We start from the raw sequence: 18917 nt of genomic DNA on the forward strand, positions 1-18917 counted from the left end.
ATTTCTCGATTGATTTGATGCATGATTGATAAAAGTTTTGTATAGGTAAATTAAGAAAATGATCAAATAATTAGTGAATTTTGGAGCCTCTAATTAGTGTTAGGTTCTGTTCTAAAGGTACGTATACCTTGAGTAAAGGCTTCGTGGGTAACCTAATCAGGACTTTGCAACAAATCCTTATTGACTTTAAAGTTGGCCTTTGAAAATTACTATCTAGTATATAGTTTTGCTAGGGTCTTTCTTTGATTCTTTGTCTTTATGATTAATTTGTTTCCGTTACTCCATTCCCTTTTCTATTATTATTGATTGTTTCTGTTTCCTGTTAGGTCAATGTCTAACCCCATTTGTAAATTATCACAAAAAACAAAAATTATAATTTTTCATCCAAATGAATAAAAAGTACTAATTTTCATTGATTTTTCCATCCACTAAAGCCTTTGGGGCCGAAACTGAGCTCAAAATCAGTCATTAAATGTGGGCTGGACAAAAGAAAGACCTAGCTTGTAGGCTAGGCCTTTTAAATACTGTTCATGGGCTTTTTAAGTACTCTTCAACCTCTAAAAGATTAGAAGTGCTTGGCAAATAAAAGATGTAAAAAGGTGACAGTAATATATAGACATAAAAAATATTTATTAAATTTATTTATTAACTTATATATATTATTCCGTTGATATATTATTTATAAATAAATAAATTGTTAAATTAAAAAAATAAATCAATTAAATATTATAATATAATTTATTATATTATTTTATTAATAAATTTGATGAATATTTTTATAAATCTAATACCATCGAAAAACTGATATTAAAAAATCATAAAATTATATTAAGGTCAATGCTGTCCCCACCCACCATTAATGGAACCTACAACTCTTGATAATTTTGAATAGCACTGACACTACTAACCACGTGCACATCCACATCCTACATAAAGTAAAACCCTGACCTCTAACAAAATATATATATATATATATAATTATATTTTAATAAGATTTTTAATATGAAAATTAATATAGAATTTTTTTCTTTTTGATTTTTGGATCTAATTAAAATTTAAAATTATATTTTATCAATGATTCGATTATGATATAATTTATTTTTCATATATAGAATTTTAATATATCATTAAATCAATATTTGATTATTTTTTAAATTTTAAATCATAATTTTTTATATAATTTAATGATTATTAAAATAAATTTTAGATTAATAAAATAAAAAGGAAATCATTTGAGACGGATTGTATATATATATATATAATAAATAATTCCACATATTTTGCTTATTAAATTGAATAACTTATGTTAGGGGCTAACTATAAAGTTGGTAAGTTATGAATGATTGTATCATGATCTATCCCTTTTTCCAAAAATGGGCCACAAGAAAGTTTAAAAAAAAAAAAAAATCATTTATAATAATTTTCTCTTCTTTTGGTATCTTGAAAATAAAATCTTTCAATCATGAATATGAATGATAAACTTGACGGCTACAAAAAAAGTTAAAAGAGAAAGTATTTGATTATAAATATGTTGTTTAGTATCTTCTCGAAGTTAAGTGAAAATAATTGATTCGAAATATGTTGTTTAGTGTTGCTAAAAGGCATTGACAACCATTTTCCATCCATCTCTGTGGGGTTGTCCGTAGGTGTAGAAATTTGGTTGACAGGGATTGATAGGTGGCTTGTTCTAGCATGTGTTTTTTTTCGTGAAATTGAAGTGGCTATCTATAATGTTCAACCAATTTTAGTTTAAATGTCACTGCAGGAACAACACAGCAGCAAAGTACAGTACAACCATTCCAAGTTCCAATTTTCATGTCTTTAAAAAAAAAAAAAAAGAAAAAAAAAATCTTAAATTTATATTTTCATCAAGTTTTGGTTACAAATCTTTGGAAGAGATCTTTTTATATTTACTAAAGTCCTTCGATGTCCAACACGTGCGTAATAATTTATTAAACTACGATTACCCTCTATCCCAAGAATTCTTGCTAGGTATACGATCATAATAATATAATACTACATAAATTTTCCCGAGAAAGGGGAGGAAAACAATGCTCGTTCGTTTCAGTGATTTCCCGAGAAAGATAGATTAATTGGGACCCACAAGGAGACAGCTCAGCAAATGAAGACTTGCCACGTAAGAATAAAGGGGAAAAAAAAAAAGGGAAGAAAAGAAATTGATGAAACATAAAAATGCAATTAATACCAAGTTATGAACAGTTGGGGAAGCATTCAAAGCACTTGTCCTAACTACTACACCTTTTTCCCGCAAGTTACCTAAATTTTGATCCATCAATGGCCAAAATCACCAACTCCTTCTTCCTCGTCTTCCAAACTGCGTCGTTTTCACACACTCTCCTCCTCCTTCTCCGCCTCTTCTCTCTCTCTTTCTCTCTCTCTCTCTTTCCATGGCCAACGACGTCGCTCTGAGGTCCGCTCTCGTTTGGTTAGCTGCGGTGGTTGTGGTCGTCGGGATTTGCACTTTCTCCTTCAAGAAAATGATAGCAACCTACATCGTGGGTATTCTGGGAATTTCCGGTTTGCTTTTGCCTGATTGGGGTTACTTCGACCGAGACTTTTCAAGGTGGACTACTCCGGTTGAGTCCCATGAAAGGGTCTCTGAGACGGCTCAAAGATCTGCATTTTCAAGGTTCCTAATTTCTCTCTTATTTTGTTTTCCTTTTTATTCAAATGTATGCCAAAATAACTACTTTCTTTGAAAATTTAATTTAATTAAGCGAATAATTTTTTATTCTTTTTTTAGGTTAATGCACCATCCATTGAGAGTGATAGTTTATAGCACAGTATATGGGTTTGCTCTGTACAAGTGGTGGATGTTCGTATCCAAGTAGTGAAAAGCAGTTCATGAAGAATGGTTTCGTGAGTACTTTTCTCAGATTGTAAGTTGTGTATGTTAATTTGGTTCTCACTTTTCTCGTTATAACATTAAATTGTTGGCTTTGGGGGGTCAACCAGATTGAAAATCTCCTTGTTAATGATTGATGAAAGAAATAGGATGATTTTCTTCTTATTAGCTAGCATGTCGAAATTTGGCTTGTATTCTTTGAACAGTTTCCATGATATATGCTTATCGCAATTTGTAACAAAATTGAACGAATGATTTTAAGATTTATTTGGGCAATTTATTACTATAGTAACTAAACTATCATTTTGTTCAACAGCAAAGAAAAATAAATTTTCGCTTACAATTTCGTAAATGAAGGAAAGTTTGTGTTATTTAATGGAATAGCTGATTATATATTTTGCGTAAACATAACTGGAAATAGCAGGTTTTTACCAGTTATTACCAATAAAATAAATAAATAAAAGCAAATTTTTACGAGTTATAATAATATTCTTGTGATATACCCATGATTGTAAGTACTATATATCAAAAACCCTCTTCTGGGCAGCACTATTTGAAAACCACAATAATTGCACTTCGTTCAGTATTTAATGAAATGTACAGATTTCAACTCTTCTTTTGTGATTATGATATTTTTCCTGTACTAAATTCAAAAGAAATTAAATAACATTTAATGGAAAATTAAACTTCCTATTTTTGTTTTGCTCTCTCCCCCATGAATACAACTAATGATGATTGAAATGGTCATTAGGAAATTTTTTGGAGTATTTACTACATATTTCTGTTGGTTTTCTCCTTATTTTAGATCTCAGGAGCTTTTGTGGATCGAACTTTGAAGGAAACTCTCCAATCATAATGTGTAAAATGTGAATATGTTTTTTTTTTTTTTATTTTTTTTTTTTTATTTTTTTGTGTATTCATTAACGGTGGCTCAACTGCCCCAAAAAAGGAATTGTAATAAGAAACCAGCTGCTGTTATTAACTAATTGGTATTTTATTTTATTCGAGTTTGCTCAGGTAGTCTAGAGCCAGTAGCCCGGGTGAAGAAAATCAAGAAAAAAGAAATCTACCATGGCAGTAAGTGTCTGTACCGGGAAAGTACCCCCTACTTTTGGCTCATTTTCTCATGGAGAAGAGGACAATTTAATGCGCGTTTATGATTAGTTTGTATGATTCAGGGTAAGGCAAAAGGAGAGGTCTCTTTCTACCGGAAATAAGTGGTAGAGGTTCAGCAGGAACTTATAAGTGATTACAATCTAAGTCAGACATTTATTAACCCATCAATATAATAGTTCATTATTATCATGCTCATAAGTTCGGCACCTCCTAATGGATCCTCAAACCCGGTATTTGGAGACTTTTAAGTAGGCATTAACTAAATCCTCTCGAGAAAAGGGAACATAAGGCATTAGAAAATCCTCTACCAGCTGGTCTAATTTAATATTAAAGATAATACTTTTAACTCGTCAAAATCATGAGCATAGAGTTAAAACTCTTCACAACAGCTCGAACTTAATTAGAAAGTTTGAATTAGACTGAATTAGAAAGTGAATAAAATCAGACTCAATTAGAAAGTAAATAAACGTACGTCATAAGAGTTATGAATTGATACCTCTGTTTAAAACTGTAATCGCTGATTATTAATCGAGAAAAAATAGACATAACAATAGAACATAAGGGGCCACCCATTTTGGATTTTACAATCTTTCTAGTACATCTTCCAGCACTAATTTTCTAATACGCCAATAACTGCTCGATTTATTAGTATTCAGTAGTTACACATCCCTTCCACACAAAAATTTTTTGAAAGAATTCTAAAACTTTTGATCTATTGAAGCTTAACGGGATTTACATAACCAAACATACTCTTCACCCTCTCAATTTCAGTGTCTTTTCACCACAACAAATAATGTATAAAATTGAACCTATTTCTTTGATAGCAAGTAATATTGCGAGAAGACAGCTCCGATAAAGTTGAAAAGAAAAGAAAAGGATTTCTCACCTTGCACAATAGACATACTCACTCGTGCTTTTCGCTATTTTTACAGCGGGGTGTTTCACAGGGTGGAGGGGGAACGCCAAACACCCAATCAAGCACATTCAAGTATTTTGATCGAAACACTTCCCTCTCCTCTGCGTAGCAGTGCATTATGATGGCCGTTGATAAGCTGAAAATCACCACATCAGCTCTCTTCAAATTCTTCAACTGTGGAAAATACCCTGCGTCAGTCATGCATGTGAAAAAGCTCTCAATGGCACGAGCAAGGCAGTAAAGTGATATCTCAATCCGTCTGCTTTTCTTCTCAATGGCCAAGGCAAGGCCAGTGGGAAACTGTCCAAAAACAGAAGTAAGACTTAGAACAAATTCATAATTTCATCTTGCCACTAAGTAATAAATAAAAATGTTAAGATAAATTCCCGTACTGTCCCCATGGCCACCATTGGAATGTTACATCTCTTGAAAATCCAGAACAGCAAGCATGTCCACATCCTGATGAAAAGCAAAAGAGGGCTTCAAAATAAAGATTCCAGCATTCTCCATAAATTTCAGCTACGAAACAGGTGCAATATGAGAAATGCAAGGTGTTTTGATTATTATTCATCTTAAGGAACATCTTACACAGGAAAAGTTTGCATCAGATCATCTGATCTGTTGTCCCACTGAAGTTTCTTATTAATAATTCAAGAACAAATTAATATGTATGTAAGCATTGAGTCAAAAACTAACAAAATAAAGGATGATATCCACCCAGCAGTTCTGCTCATATTGAAAGGGAAATAATTACTCTTGAAAAGATGTAAATTGCAATTATTCTGTATGCACCTACTATGAATAGCAATATGCACACTAGACCACAGTGTGAAAATTCTCTAGATGATTGATATGGTTATCTTGGTTTGTCTGTGAAAAATTAAAAAATGATGCCTTCAAGTCTGCAAAGATGAATTGTGCCCTCCCAAACAAAATGTGCAGATCCACATCAACTATAATGCTGTAGTATCCAGGGGTTGACCCTTACCAAAAACTTTAGGTTAATTCATACACCTAATGGATCGTCTATGTCAGCCAGCAATACGAGTTAGATATCAAAACTAATTTTATTTTATTTCATTTTAGTTTTTATTTATCAGTGATCAGCGTGTGCAGTACCTGCAATAGGAAACTTTCTACTTGGTACTTTAAATCTCTTGAGTTAGCCAGTTAAAATAACAATATTGACAATAACTACAGAGCAAAGGTGGAATGCTTTACAAGTTACAAGCTAATATTTGCTCATATAACTACACTAATCTGACATATTCCATCTATTCCTGTCAACATACGTGTGTGAATGAGCATTTTCTTTACTAGTGGGTTGCATGGAAGTCATAATGCTAAAATGCATAAGGGGAATCCAGGAAAATTGTAATGTTAAAAAGCAGAAGACAAATGAGAGTTGTGCTAACCAGGCAGACGCACAATATACAGACAGAAACAAGCTTGATCTTGCCGTACCAAATAGACCTTTTCCTAGTATCATGGAAGGCCTGCACATGGTTAAACAGATCTGTAAGAAATTGGTAGCATAAAGAGCAAAAAGATGACTAACAAAATTCACTGGCAGGTATTCAATATTTTTGTTTGTGCTAGTGTATATATCAATAAGAGCTAAATGCACAACAAGAAAGTACATTTGCATCAACTTACTATTAGATACAGAATGGAGGACAAAAGATGACAAACAATGAAAAAGTATGCAGACAGACCTTTTGCCAAATGCCAAGAGAACAGGATAGAACAAATGGAAAGGACATTGAAGAGGAAACTTGTAAGACAAAACCCAAATGCATATGCGCTAGCAATAATAAAACTTTTAGCAGACTTGGGCAGCCATCCCAGTCGACAATCGATATTAATCATTAAGTATGCAACATTCCACATGCTTACATTTAAGGTTAAATAATCTTGCTTCCAACAGCAAAGTGGTAAGATAAATTAAAAAACTTCTAAGTATTTTTCTAGCAGAACTCTCAAAACCAATACTGCTTCATTGAAAGCTAAAGGAAAAGGCCTTCTAAATAGCCCAGACAACAAAAGACATGATTTAGGAAATAAAAAATGCAGTCACCTTTTCAAGAGGCCTGTACGATGAACTATGAGTGCAGGAATCAGGTACACTGGTAGATAAACGGGTAATGCTCTCTTATATGCTTGAATAAGAAAAGAAAGAAAATGCCCACTGCATGACTGATCACCATGAACAATCTGCATAAAGTTTTTCAAAAGCTTGAGCATTAAGGTAACAATGACATGAGCTAAGTTTGAATAATATTTGAAAAAATGACAAAGTTCAATGTTAGTTGAGTTCTACCAAAGATCACTCTACGATTAGTATTTCATACAAACACAACATGGTAACTTATTGATGCGAAAGCATTGGAATTCTTTTGTCCTTTTCTAACATCAGGAGTTCGCAATTGTCATATTCAGCTTATTTCAGAAACGGAAAAGGCACTACAGAGATCTGCAATAAAGATTTAACTTTGAAAGGCCCAATAAACTGGAGGTTTCTGAAGATTTTAATTTTTTTTCTTCCTTAAAAGTATAAATAAACATGTTAGTCAAATCGAGTGTCATTACTAGCCTAGAATCACAGCCTTTTGACCATGATAGACCGATCCAGATCCCGACCCAGTATATTTTTGTAGAAGAAAAAGAAAAAGAAAAAGAGAAAAACATTGAGCGTGTAACCCCATCAAAATGAAAAAGATGTGGATTTATGGAGAATATCAGAATAGATAGAAAATTTCGGGCGCAAAATGTATAATATGACCATACATAGGCTGTAAGAGCCAAAAGATTTATGGACTCTAGAAATTGGGAGGAATATGAGACGTGTTGGTCGGTTCAGTCTGGAAAAGTCCCCTTGTGACTTTCCAAGGATCCGAGTCAAATCCACTTCTCGAAAAGAGTGTCTGAGTTACCTTACCTAGTAAAAAATGGACATATTAAAATAATGATTCTAATCAACTTCTACTCCAACTTTGAGCTCCAACTTTGAGTAAGAAAGTAGACAATTGCAGAATGACATCTTACAAGATTTTTGGTCCCTTAATGAATAAAAAGGAACAGGATGGAAAACTAATTGAAACTCCTCAAAATTAAATAAGCACATTCTCTAGTCAATTATGGCTTTAATCAGAAAAACAGACTAGGGTATATTTTACTGCCATGACGAATAAATATTCTAGATCAAGTACGACAGTATACATTTCTTTATAAATCGTGGCATCTCCTCCAGAGGACATTAAACAGAGAAGAAATTGAAGAGGGAGAAGAGGAAATTGCATATTATATATTTATATATATATATATATATGTATGTATAAATGGATGCGAACTGTTAACACTTGGTACAAAAAAAAAATGTATAATAACAAAGGAATACATACCGTACAGGGAACTTTCATGTTTGGATCTAGCTTAATGTTCACACCATTGGCTTTGTAAAATTTCTCTATTGCTTCCAAATTAGTAAAACGCATGCCAGTTGCAATCTCTTTCACACCTTGCAAGATCACAGTATCCTTTCCACCATGTTTATTAAGAAACGATTTATATGACGGAGGCAAACTCTCCTGCTTCAATATGTAAGCAGACCTGAGGAACAAATTTTGCTTACTTTCTTCAGTTACAGTATATTCTAAGAGAATGATAAAGGCCTCAAAAAGAATAGGGTCGTTAGAAATATATACAAGACACAAACGCTATTCAATTACTTGGGTCACACTCTATATTGAACATTGACTTTGGGACACTAACATGTAAAATTGTGCAGAAAGAATGGAAGGTTATGAAACTTATACCATACTAAATGCGCTTATATATGGAATACAACCAAATAACGCCAAAGTAGAAGAAAATATGAGAAAACTACTTATCGCGGAAGAAGGGTCACGTACAGAATTTGCGAAGAGGAGAGACACATAAGGAAAATGTCACCATGAGCCCATGTGAGTGGCTTACAAATCCGCCCGAACCGTTTGCTTTTGATGCCACAGCGAGATGCTAATACAAGAGCACGCATAAGTATGTATATGGCCAAGCTGGTATGCTGAGTGTTTAGCCCAGTAAGAAGCATCGAAGGTCCCGCTACAGCCCCTGCAAACAGAGCCCTCCATTTCGCTGTCCTGAACTAGAATACCCCAAGTTCTTATCAATCAAATCGGAAACAATAATTCACTTTCCCCAAAAAGAAAAAAAATAAAAATAAAATAAAATTCAGACACAAAAAAGCAATTAATTCGCAAATCAAGCATAGAGAACATGCCTACGGTGACCTCCCAAAGAACCTATAATCTCATCCACGGAAACAAATGTACCAGCAAAAGTGCCAAGGAATAGACCGTATCTCAATGTCTCCTTCACAGCCATCACAATTGCCTCGTTATTCGTAATCACGCCCTCTTTTCTGCGGCCAGAAAAAACAAAATTCCCAATTACCAAACACAAATCACTTAAAAAAAAAAAAAAAAAAAAGAATTCCCCTGAAACCCCACACAATTAAAACCAGTTTTGCGAAAGTAGGTTTTTAAAATGCCAATTCCACCTTAGAGAGGCTAATGCCTTTCTCCGTTTCAACCGAGCTACGATCGAGAACAGGGCTAGACCACCTTTGATTCCAGCTCCAATAACGAATCCCTTGGCCGAAGCAGTCACAATTCTGCGCAGCTTCTCCAAGTCCTTTGAAGGCAACGGCATCGAAACGTAGCCGTTTGATGCCGAATTGCATGAGTGCGAAGACAAATAATCGATTTTCTTACAATGCGCACAGTTCACATCACCGCCAGCGAATCCGTCGTGGTGGTTAACTTCACCACCAGCATTATCACCGGAGAAGCATTCGCAGCGCCCACCGGACGGTGACATGGCCGGGACAAAAAATCGGTTAGGGTTTCACAGAAAAAGTCCTCTGCAGAAAAGCAAAGAAGAAGAAGAAGAAGAAGAAGAATGAAGAAGTTATTGGGATTAGTGGGAAGTATTTGAAAGCGAGCAAGAGGAAGAGCTAAGCGAGAGACAACTGGCTTTGCCAATATCGAAAGCCCAGTGAACGTCGCACACGTGTTTGTTTGGCAGTTTTTCTGTGCGGTTCTAAATGATGACGCAATAAAAAAATAGAATTTTAATTTTTTGGGAAACCTATTTTGGTTCATTTTCCAAATAAAGGGATGAAAAAAAAAAAAAAAAAACAAATTAATGACACTGAAAAACAAAACCATTTTTTGTCGAAAAGAAACCGAATAAATGCAACTGTAAAGCCCATACGGGTACAGTGGTCCAATCAAATGAACATATACAGGACTATCCCCATTGGGAAAGTGATTCCATTTTAAGCAAAATAAATATTCCACTTTTTATGAGCTTTTTTTGACACTAATTAATCTTATAATTTGGTTAATTAATTTGTTTTATATTATAGTCGGCTATGCTCTAACCCATTTGTTCTGCTGGCAGCATTAATTTCTTGCAGCCACTTTTGAATAACTTTTGAGTTTCAACACTTCAAAGGATGTGAAGCTAATGCCAGATTTTTTTCAAAGAAACAATATGATGCAGCCTGTTTACTTGTCCATCTTAAAAAACTGACTAAACTTTTACTAGTTTAATTATTTTTATTATCTGAAAATGTTATAAAGTTTTATACTTGGGATTAAAATTAAACTATTAGTGCAAAATTAACTGTGCTATTTCAAAACCACCACTTCCTCTTTCAAGTTGGTTGAGTCCGAATCCTCTAAACTAAATCTTTTTCATGAAATATGTTTGTTATTAAGATGTCACTATGAATTGTAATTTATAAATCATTTAAGTTCTAATCAATTTGCGCGTTCGACATGTCTTAAAAAAAAAAAAAAATTCCATATGTAACAATTTTATTATTTTAAAGGAAAACGTTTTATAACCGAAGTTGATAGCACGAGGATGGTCCTATTTGAGTTTGAAAGTTAATTATCACTCCAATTAGAGACGTTTCTTTGACCTTTTTTTTATTTTTTGTTTTATCAGAAAAATGTTTATTTCGAAAGTGGTATATCTCACAAGAAAAATAATTATAATAACAACAATGTGAAACAAAAATGTTTAAGTGTGCGTGATGAATTCTCCTTTAAATATATATATATACACACACATATCTGCGTGATAAAGATTTAAATTATTGGCCATTTTCTTAACCACGTTTGTTTACCGTTTGAAAAATATTTTTATTTAATTTACGATGACAATGCATTCCAAATTCCTATTCTCTGAAAAAAAATTTATTTATTTATTTTTAAATTAATTAGTTGGCATCAACATTCTGCATGTTTCTTATTTTACTAATTAGAGATTCCATGAGTAACAGAGTTCAGAAAAACAGTATGATTATCTACTTTTAGTCTTGCTTTTATAAGAATTCAACATCTTTGTTCTAGTTGAACTGAATTTTAAAATACTGAAAAAAAAAATTCAAACGATTTTCATGAAAGAAATAATATATATTATTTTAACTTTGATATGTTTTTGAAAGAAAATTATATATGTTTTTTCATAATTATTATTTTTTTCTTGAAATCAAAAGTCCAAGCCCAACATTAATATGTGATTTTGGTTGGAAAGCAACCTACTTGCATAAATGACTCCGACCATGAAGAAATAGAAGAAGGACAAAAGCATAAATGATTTGATTTGTTGTCTTTATCGGATACCATGGGTGGTAGATCTCCCCCATATCCAGATTCTGCAACTTTGTCCAAAATAAATGGTTTCAAGTTCCGATTTTTATCCTACAAGAATGATGAGATATGATATGATTCTATGAACTAGCTTCGTATACTGCCCTCTAGCCCTCTTCATAGAAACAAAAAGTGCTATTCGTCATCACTGTCATAGGGTTAACTACATTTGTATTAAAAAGTTCAATAAGAAAAAAAGTTAGCAACTAATTAATAACTATCACATTAGCACGAATTCCTTTGAAGATGGTATCAATGGTTACAAATAGTCTCCCCAAGAAAAGGCAAGATCTAGTATGGTATACCATCTACTATATTGCATACAGCCTCTTTGATATTCAATTTCATAAAATATTGTTCATCATAAACACATTTTTTTTTAAAAAATTAATTTAGATAGAACTATTTTCTCATCAATAATTTCTTATTATTTGTCAAAAGAAAAAAAAAAAATCTTATTATTTTGTGCCCCTATACATCATCAATGATCATTTGATATTTTAGTACCAAATTTTAAGTAGCAGGTCATTATTTGTTCCAGCCAAGTTGTGTTTTGGAATAACAGAGGGAGGTAACAATGTAAGTTCACAAAAATACCCCTAAAAGTTTTTACTCAAATTTCTATTTGCCCTCCATGAATAAAATAAAATCAATTTGGCCCTGAACTTTTTTCCAAAGTAATTTTTACCCTGAATTTATGCCAGTTCACTTATTTCAAACCTTGCTGTTTCCAGCTACGAAGCATCATCAAGATCATAACTACTTGCATTTATGCTGTGTAGGAACAATAAATTGGTGAACAAACAGAAAGGCAATCTGAAACATTGAGTTAATAACATCTTTGCAAAGGAACTGAAAGGTTCCAGAAAAAAAAAAAAATGCATCTTTACTTGGCATGGCGTAAAAGTAACAAGTTGAGCAACAAATGCTTACATCGCCAACAAATTTAAAACAGAAGATTTCCATAACCATGATGCGGATGGTAGCATTAAGGAATACAGTTGTGGCTTGAGTACACTAAGCAAGTTTTCTGCTGCAATAGCATAATGTAGCGGTAGAAGCCACGATTCTCGTTCCAATTTCTCAATGCTAGCTATTGATGCAGGCTTCCAAAGTTCGATGCTACACATGGTTACTGGATCTGTAAAATCTAGCTCCAGTTGACCAGCAATACTCAGATTGTTGTTCCCAAAGTAGGAATTTTACTAGCAACATGTTTAGAATGAATTATGAATCGATAAGCAAATCAAACAAAGTTTCTCGAGTATGTCTTCGGATTTAGGAGATGACCAAAGAATTAGATATGAAAATGAGTATAGAACTTGAACTGAGAGAAGGCAGTGATATATAGGGAGATTTTATTTTCTTCCTTTTCCAATAAAAATATTTTGCAAATATCAATTGTAACTGCTAAAATCACCTACCATCCTATTCCTACGATTCTAAATTTATTTCTGGTTCTCTTTCTGTTGATGAACAACCTCCTATAATGTTCTTCCAGAGGATCATTTTTTTATCTTCATTCTACTTTAAGAACAATCTTCATGAACTCATACACAAAGTAACTTATTGCAGCTGAAGGAAGTACCTGCAGTCCATGAAATATGAAAGATAAGGGCAATAACAACAAATTGTTATCTTGAAAGCTTTATAATAATAAATTGATAATGAAAGAACCTCATATACTCATAAGGAAATACAACACTGGAGAGGAAAAAATATGCAAACTTCCAGACAAATATTTGGAAAAGTAATTCCAAGACAGGAAAAAAAATCTTGGTACATCCTATTGTATGATACAACTAAAAGTTCCTTTAATTTTGCTGCATTTATACCATATTTGGTCAAAAAAGATTCATTCAGAGAGAAATACTGATCAAATAATACATGCACAGCCAGAAACATATAAAGGGGTAAAAAGAGTGTTTTTTTTTTTTTTTTTAATATATATTTTTATCCCAAAAAAAAGAAAAGAAAAGAAAAGAAAAGATAAAGCATAGAGTCAATTCTCTCCACAAGGAGCATTTGCTCAATTTCAATAAAGACGTGGTAAGGGCTAGTAACCAAGACATAATAATACCCACAAGCAGCAAGTAAAATTTTCACCAGATAGAACATTGTTTGTCATAAGACAAAGAGCCACTGATCAACCATCATGAAAAACAATCATGCAGAATTTCTACACCCACACAAAATTCAAAAGTTATTTTAGTTTCATTGTAAGTGCCTGTGTGTCAAGAGAGAGAGAGAGAGCTAAAGCAGATCTAGATGTTTGTCATATGTACCTGTAGCAAGCTGGGAATGAGTCCTGCATAAAGAGCTGGGATTCCTCCTTGCTCAACTACTTTCACACAAGTTTGTATAGCACTTAATTTAGTTGCCTGGACTTGTAGCTGAAGCTGTCTCCTCACAACTTCAAAGGGGTATGTTGCAGCTTCAGCACAAGCGCCGGCAATAGCCCCGTGTACCAACGTCCTAATTGGTCCCAATTCAAGTTGATCCAAGGCCGTCAGTTCCTTTCCTTTTTGGTTTTCAATTCTTTTCCTTCCTTCTGGTGAACGTAGATAAGCTGATTTTAATATATCATATACACCATAGAAAACTGCACCTGAAGGTGCCATACTCATAATGGAGGGTACTAAGCCCTTATAAAGAGAAAAGAACCCTTCAGTTTGGATCATGTGGCGGAAAGCACCAATAACACCACCCAAAGCTTCCCCACCAGGAGCCACCAACTGAGTCCTAATCTGAAAGGTAAAGGATTTTAGCATGGTGTATACAGGTCATTGTAAGGCAAATAAAGACCAAAATAAGCCAGATTCTTTCCTATAAATACTCTCTCATTAAAAGAAACTATATACATTAGACTGATGAATATGTGTAGATCAATCTAAGGATGTAAAATATAAAACAAGAAGACATAAACTACTTACTTTCAGTTGTCATTTAAGTATTTTACAAAGAAATCAAGATGAGAAACTTATAAGTGAAAGAAAAAAATTGGTTTCATTATGCTGCATGATAGTAGTTTTCATTAACCATAAGGAAAACATAAAAATATAATTTTTTCACAATCACAGAAATTATAGCGTTGGCATAAATGGTATATAACCCTGCATTTCAATGGAATTCCTCAGTGAGGAACGAAGTCCATTACAACATTGGAAAAATGGTAATCTCTGGTTCTGTTCAGGGTATTTACAGTGTGAAAAGCCTAGTCAGTTTCATCCATCCAATAAAAGACTTGATCCTAAGCTACTTTTTGCATGTTTACTAATAGTACCAATTTAGAATTTTCCAACTGACAACAATACAAAATATTACATGCAACCTGTAATACATTGCATGTGACATTGCTAGATCATGGTTATGATACGTGTTTTATACACCTGCTAATTACGAAAGGATACTCAGCTACTGTATAAAAACAAATGGAATAGACAAATTCCAACTTCACCATGCATTACTTCAGATATTTAATAGTTACAGCTTTTTATTTTGTCCTGAGAGTCATGCCCCTGACAAAAAGTCTGTCTCAACTCTTGAGGATTCTTTATTTTGTGCATTTATTTGTCAATGATAAAAGAAAAAATTGAAAATATCATATCATTTAGCTGTTCCCACATTTTCAAATCCTCAGAATTTCTATGAGACACATTTAATGCCAAATGTACAGTGAATTTTAACACCCACATGAGAATCACAGCAAGATGTCGTAAAAGTTATAATTTGTAATCATGTAGAATTAATTTTCCTTAAACACAGTAAATAAATGAACATGCAAGACTTACCACTAACTGAATTATTCTTCCACCAGATAGTTTAAACTCAATTGCAACCAATATTGATCTAATAGAAAATCTAAAAATTTTCACATACTGTGTCTAGTGGTAAGCAGAGTACAGAAGCAGTAATCCCAGCCGCAGCACCAGCAATGAACCTTTCAGAATTTGTGGTCTCCTCATTCCCGGAAAATCTGAGCAATTGCTTTCTGTAAGTATCATAAGCATAAAAATTGACTGCTTTAAATGGAGCTGTTCGTAGGATGTTGACAAAGTTTCCCTTCCAAAAGCCTCTCAAACCTTGAGAAACCGCAATTGTCTTGACAAGATCAAATAGGTTCTTCTGCTCACCACGAACTATATATTCTAGCTTCAGTCTCTCAAGTGGGGCAACAAAAGTTCTGATAAAAGAAATACTAACAAATACATTACTAGAAAGCAAAACACGACTTGATAAGCTCAAAACTGAAAAATTATCGTGTGCCTTGTGATGAAAGCAGTTTGCAAGTCCAGTATTAGAATCTCAAAGCAAATTTTTAGCACACGAAGAAATGATATTGAATCTATCAGAATCAAGAAGCATAAATTAAAAAATAAAATAAAAAATTAAAAAAAAAACCCACTAAGTATAGTTTATGAAAAAAAGTAAATCAACTCCATTGATTGGTACTCTTAAAAGGAACTCCTCATGTAGCAAATGTAAAACAAATAAGGGAAAAGAACTAATCCAAGGCAGAATCTAAAAGCAAATTTTTAGCACACCAAGAAATGGCATTTGAATCTATCTGAATCAAAGAAGCATAAAAAGAACCCATTCAAGAATATTTGATGGGAAAGAGGAAATGAACTTCATTGATAAAAAGAAGTACTCAAATAGCTCAATCAATGAATTAATCCATCCCCAAGCAAAAATAAGTTATAAAAAAAAAAAAAAAAAAAAAGGAACAAGAACAGACCTGGAAACCATGGCAGCTATAGCACCAGCCCACAAATGCTTGGTGGTATTCATGGCACGGCCTCCCCGTACCTTAACTTTCTCCTCCTTCATCTCCTCAACCACGGCCTCCTCGGATCCCTCATATCCGTTTTGAAATTCACACCGCTTCGTTTCCCCAACAATCGGACCGCTCTTCAAACTCACGGACAAGAACCCACCACCAACCACCACTCTATATCTACAAGCAGACAACGAAACAGAACCCGAACCCGAATTCGAAGCTCCAATTGCATGGTGTTTTCTAGGTGAGACTGAGAGAAGAAAGGATTCGGAAATTGTGGGCTCGAGAAACAAGCCACCGCTAACAAAGAAAGCCGAATTTGAAGAAAAAGAAAATGGGGTTCGAGATACTCCGTCCGAGACCGTGTAATCGCTAGAGCAGAAGAGCTCTGACCCCTGCATTTTTATAAATAGAAATTGGATTTTTATTTAGGGTTGGGATTTTTGGGTCTTGTTATTGATGGAGTGTAGAGGAATGGGTTTGGAGAATAGGAGGGATAATAATGTAAATGGGATTGGGAGCAGAAGCTTCAGGTTTGGATAAAAATGGCGGATGCGGCAGCTTTGCTTCCATCGCCGCATGCGCATTGTGCATTTTTTCTGCTCCCTCCTCAGCTCACTCCACTCTTATTCTTGGCTATTTCTAATTTGTTTTCATTTTTTTTTTCTTTTTCTAATTTTTCGATTTTCGATTTTATCACTATTTTTTTCCACTGTTGCCATGCGTTTCACCATTTTTTTTATTTTTTATTTTTTATTTTTTTGGTGAGTCACTACCATTATCGGATTGCCGGTTAGAGAAGCGGTTCGGTATTTTTGACGTAAGATTTTACATTTATAACAACATTACAGTCACAAAACGACATTCGTTTTATATCATTTTTCTTTTTCTTTTTCTTTTTTTCTTTTGTGTTTTTTATTAAAAAATATCAGAGTTTTTTTTTTTTTTAAACTTTTCTTTTAACACATTTGTTCTGTAAAATTTTGACATGTAAATTGTTACATTTTATATAAATACAAATAATTAGATTATATCTCATATTTATATATTTTCATATCTCAATTTATATCTGAATTTTTTTTTAAATAAAATACATTAAAAACAACTAATATTACAATGATGTATAGGGTGATGTCAACATGCATATCAAGTTAATGCTTCTATAAATAGCTAGCCTCATCCATTTGCAATGGATATGAAAAAGAAAAACAAATCAAAATTGGATAGAATAGAAAAATGCTTGAAGTGAGGTGTTGAAAGTTTCACAAATTGCCAAAAACTCTTACTTCTTTTCTTAGCTTGTATTTGAAAATACTTTGATATAAAATATTCTAACTATTTCCAAAATATTTTTCTCTTCAATTTCTAACCGTTCTACAATTTAGAAACTTACTAATCGATTCAATCAAGAATTAATATGTTTCCTTGTAAATAAAGAATACTCCACGAAATTCAATAGCTTTATAATTAATAAGCAAAAAATTAAGAACCCATTGAATACTATCAGGTGCTAACTACGGAACCAAATCATGACTAGTAATAAAAGATAAAATCAATTCCTGATAAATAAACTATACTCCAACAAATTAAATAGTTTTATAATTAAAAAAAAGAAGAAGAAGAAACTCAATGAATATTAAGAAACTTACCAGAAAAGAAAATGAAAGCTTGGATAAAAAATTGAATAATTAGAAAGTTAAATTAAAGTGTACCTGAAGATGGAGAAGAAAACTTCAAACTCAAATGGTGCAGTGTTTTATTTTTCTCTTTGTTAAATTTATCTATAAAAAATTATTACATTTTTATGTAAATACAAATAATTAGATTATCTGATATTTACATATTTTCGTATCTCAAATTATATTTGAATTTCTTATATTTATATAAAACCTTCAAAAAAGCTAATTATTACGATGATGTAGAGGGTGATTTTATAATATTTAAAAAATACAATGATATTTATGTAAAACTGGCAAAATAATCGAGAATGTTTGTTTAGTTTTCCTTTTTGATGAACTATATATGATTAACAAAATAAAAATAAAAAACATAAAAAGGAGAAGAATTTCTGTTAACGATTAATGTGATCTACCTAATAGCAAACAGAACTGCATGTACCACTTTAAAGCATTAAATCCATTTTTTCAAGCAACGGAATTACATTGTTTTGGTTTTTTCAATATTTATGATCCAACATCCTTTATGCGTAGACAAAAGAAACAACATCTGTTTAAGCTTTAAAAAAAAAAAAGAAAAAAAGAAGAAACAACATCTAATATACATCCTATTATAAGAATATATGTGTGTTTATATATATATATATATATGTACGTCCTACTAAATAAAATGAAGCGTAATTTTTCTAACTGTATGGTCTAATCGCTACACATCAGAAATTTGTGGTACATCTTTTTTTTTTTTTTTAATATAAATTATAAACTGCTTCACAAAAAAATTCCAGTTATATATATATATATATATATATTTCTTTTTTCTTTTTGAAACAAAGTTATATAT

At 32.6% G+C, this 18917-nt stretch overlaps 3 protein-coding genes across 11 annotated transcripts; 1 reads left to right on the forward strand and 2 right to left on the reverse strand.

Moving 5' to 3' along the window:
• Positions 1-2114: 2114 nt before the first annotated feature.
• On the forward strand, positions 2115-4857 carry LOC107420844 (signal peptidase complex-like protein DTM1). 7 transcript variants are annotated; one of them, XR_003056392.3, is made up of 4 exons: positions 2115-2650; positions 2765-2880; positions 3672-3732; positions 3884-4857. XR_003056392.3 is itself a non-coding variant. In XM_060817402.1 (3 exons), the coding sequence occupies exons 1-2, from the start codon at positions 2409-2411 to the stop codon at positions 2850-2852; spliced, it is 330 nt and encodes a 109-aa protein (XP_060673385.1). In that variant the 5' UTR covers positions 2115-2408; the 3' UTR covers positions 2853-2880; positions 3672-3865. The 7 variants fall into 7 exon arrangements, 5 of the variants coding, with proteins under 5 accessions (XP_060673385.1, XP_015885393.1, XP_060673384.1 ...); XR_001581707.4 differs by having other exon boundaries at positions 2139-2650; positions 2765-2900; XM_060817402.1 differs by lacking the exon at positions 3884-4857 and having other exon boundaries at positions 3672-3865.
• LOC107420855 (uncharacterized) lies at positions 4472-9878 on the reverse strand. 3 transcript variants are annotated; one of them, XM_016029919.4, is made up of 8 exons: positions 9457-9878; positions 9178-9318; positions 8810-9037; positions 8300-8507; positions 6976-7112; positions 6314-6394; positions 5291-5357; positions 4472-5198 (listed from the first exon to the last, which is right to left on the reverse strand). In XM_016029919.4, the coding sequence occupies exons 1-8, from the start codon at positions 9774-9776 to the stop codon at positions 4887-4889; spliced, it is 1494 nt and encodes a 497-aa protein (XP_015885405.2). In that variant the 5' UTR covers positions 9777-9878; the 3' UTR covers positions 4472-4886. The 3 variants fall into 3 exon arrangements, with proteins under 3 accessions (XP_015885405.2, XP_024930705.1, XP_024930704.1); XM_025074937.3 differs by lacking the exon at positions 9457-9878 and having other exon boundaries at positions 8810-9042; positions 9230-9318; XM_025074936.3 differs by lacking the exon at positions 9457-9878 and having other exon boundaries at positions 8810-9042.
• Positions 9879-12416: 2538 nt separating this feature from the next.
• On the reverse strand, positions 12417-17065 carry LOC107420837 (probable mitochondrial adenine nucleotide transporter BTL3). The gene is made up of 4 exons (XM_048475998.2): positions 16359-17065; positions 15500-15803; positions 13906-14367; positions 12417-13208 (listed from the first exon to the last, which is right to left on the reverse strand). The coding sequence occupies exons 1-4, from the start codon at positions 16799-16801 to the stop codon at positions 13140-13142; spliced, it is 1278 nt and encodes a 425-aa protein (XP_048331955.1). The 5' UTR covers positions 16802-17065; the 3' UTR covers positions 12417-13139.
• Positions 17066-18917: the final 1852 nt, after the last annotated feature.

Source organism: Ziziphus jujuba, chromosome 5, assembly GCF_031755915.1.
Source record: "Ziziphus jujuba cultivar Dongzao chromosome 5, ASM3175591v1".
NCBI classification, from domain to species: Eukaryota; Viridiplantae; Streptophyta; class Magnoliopsida; order Rosales; family Rhamnaceae; genus Ziziphus; species Ziziphus jujuba.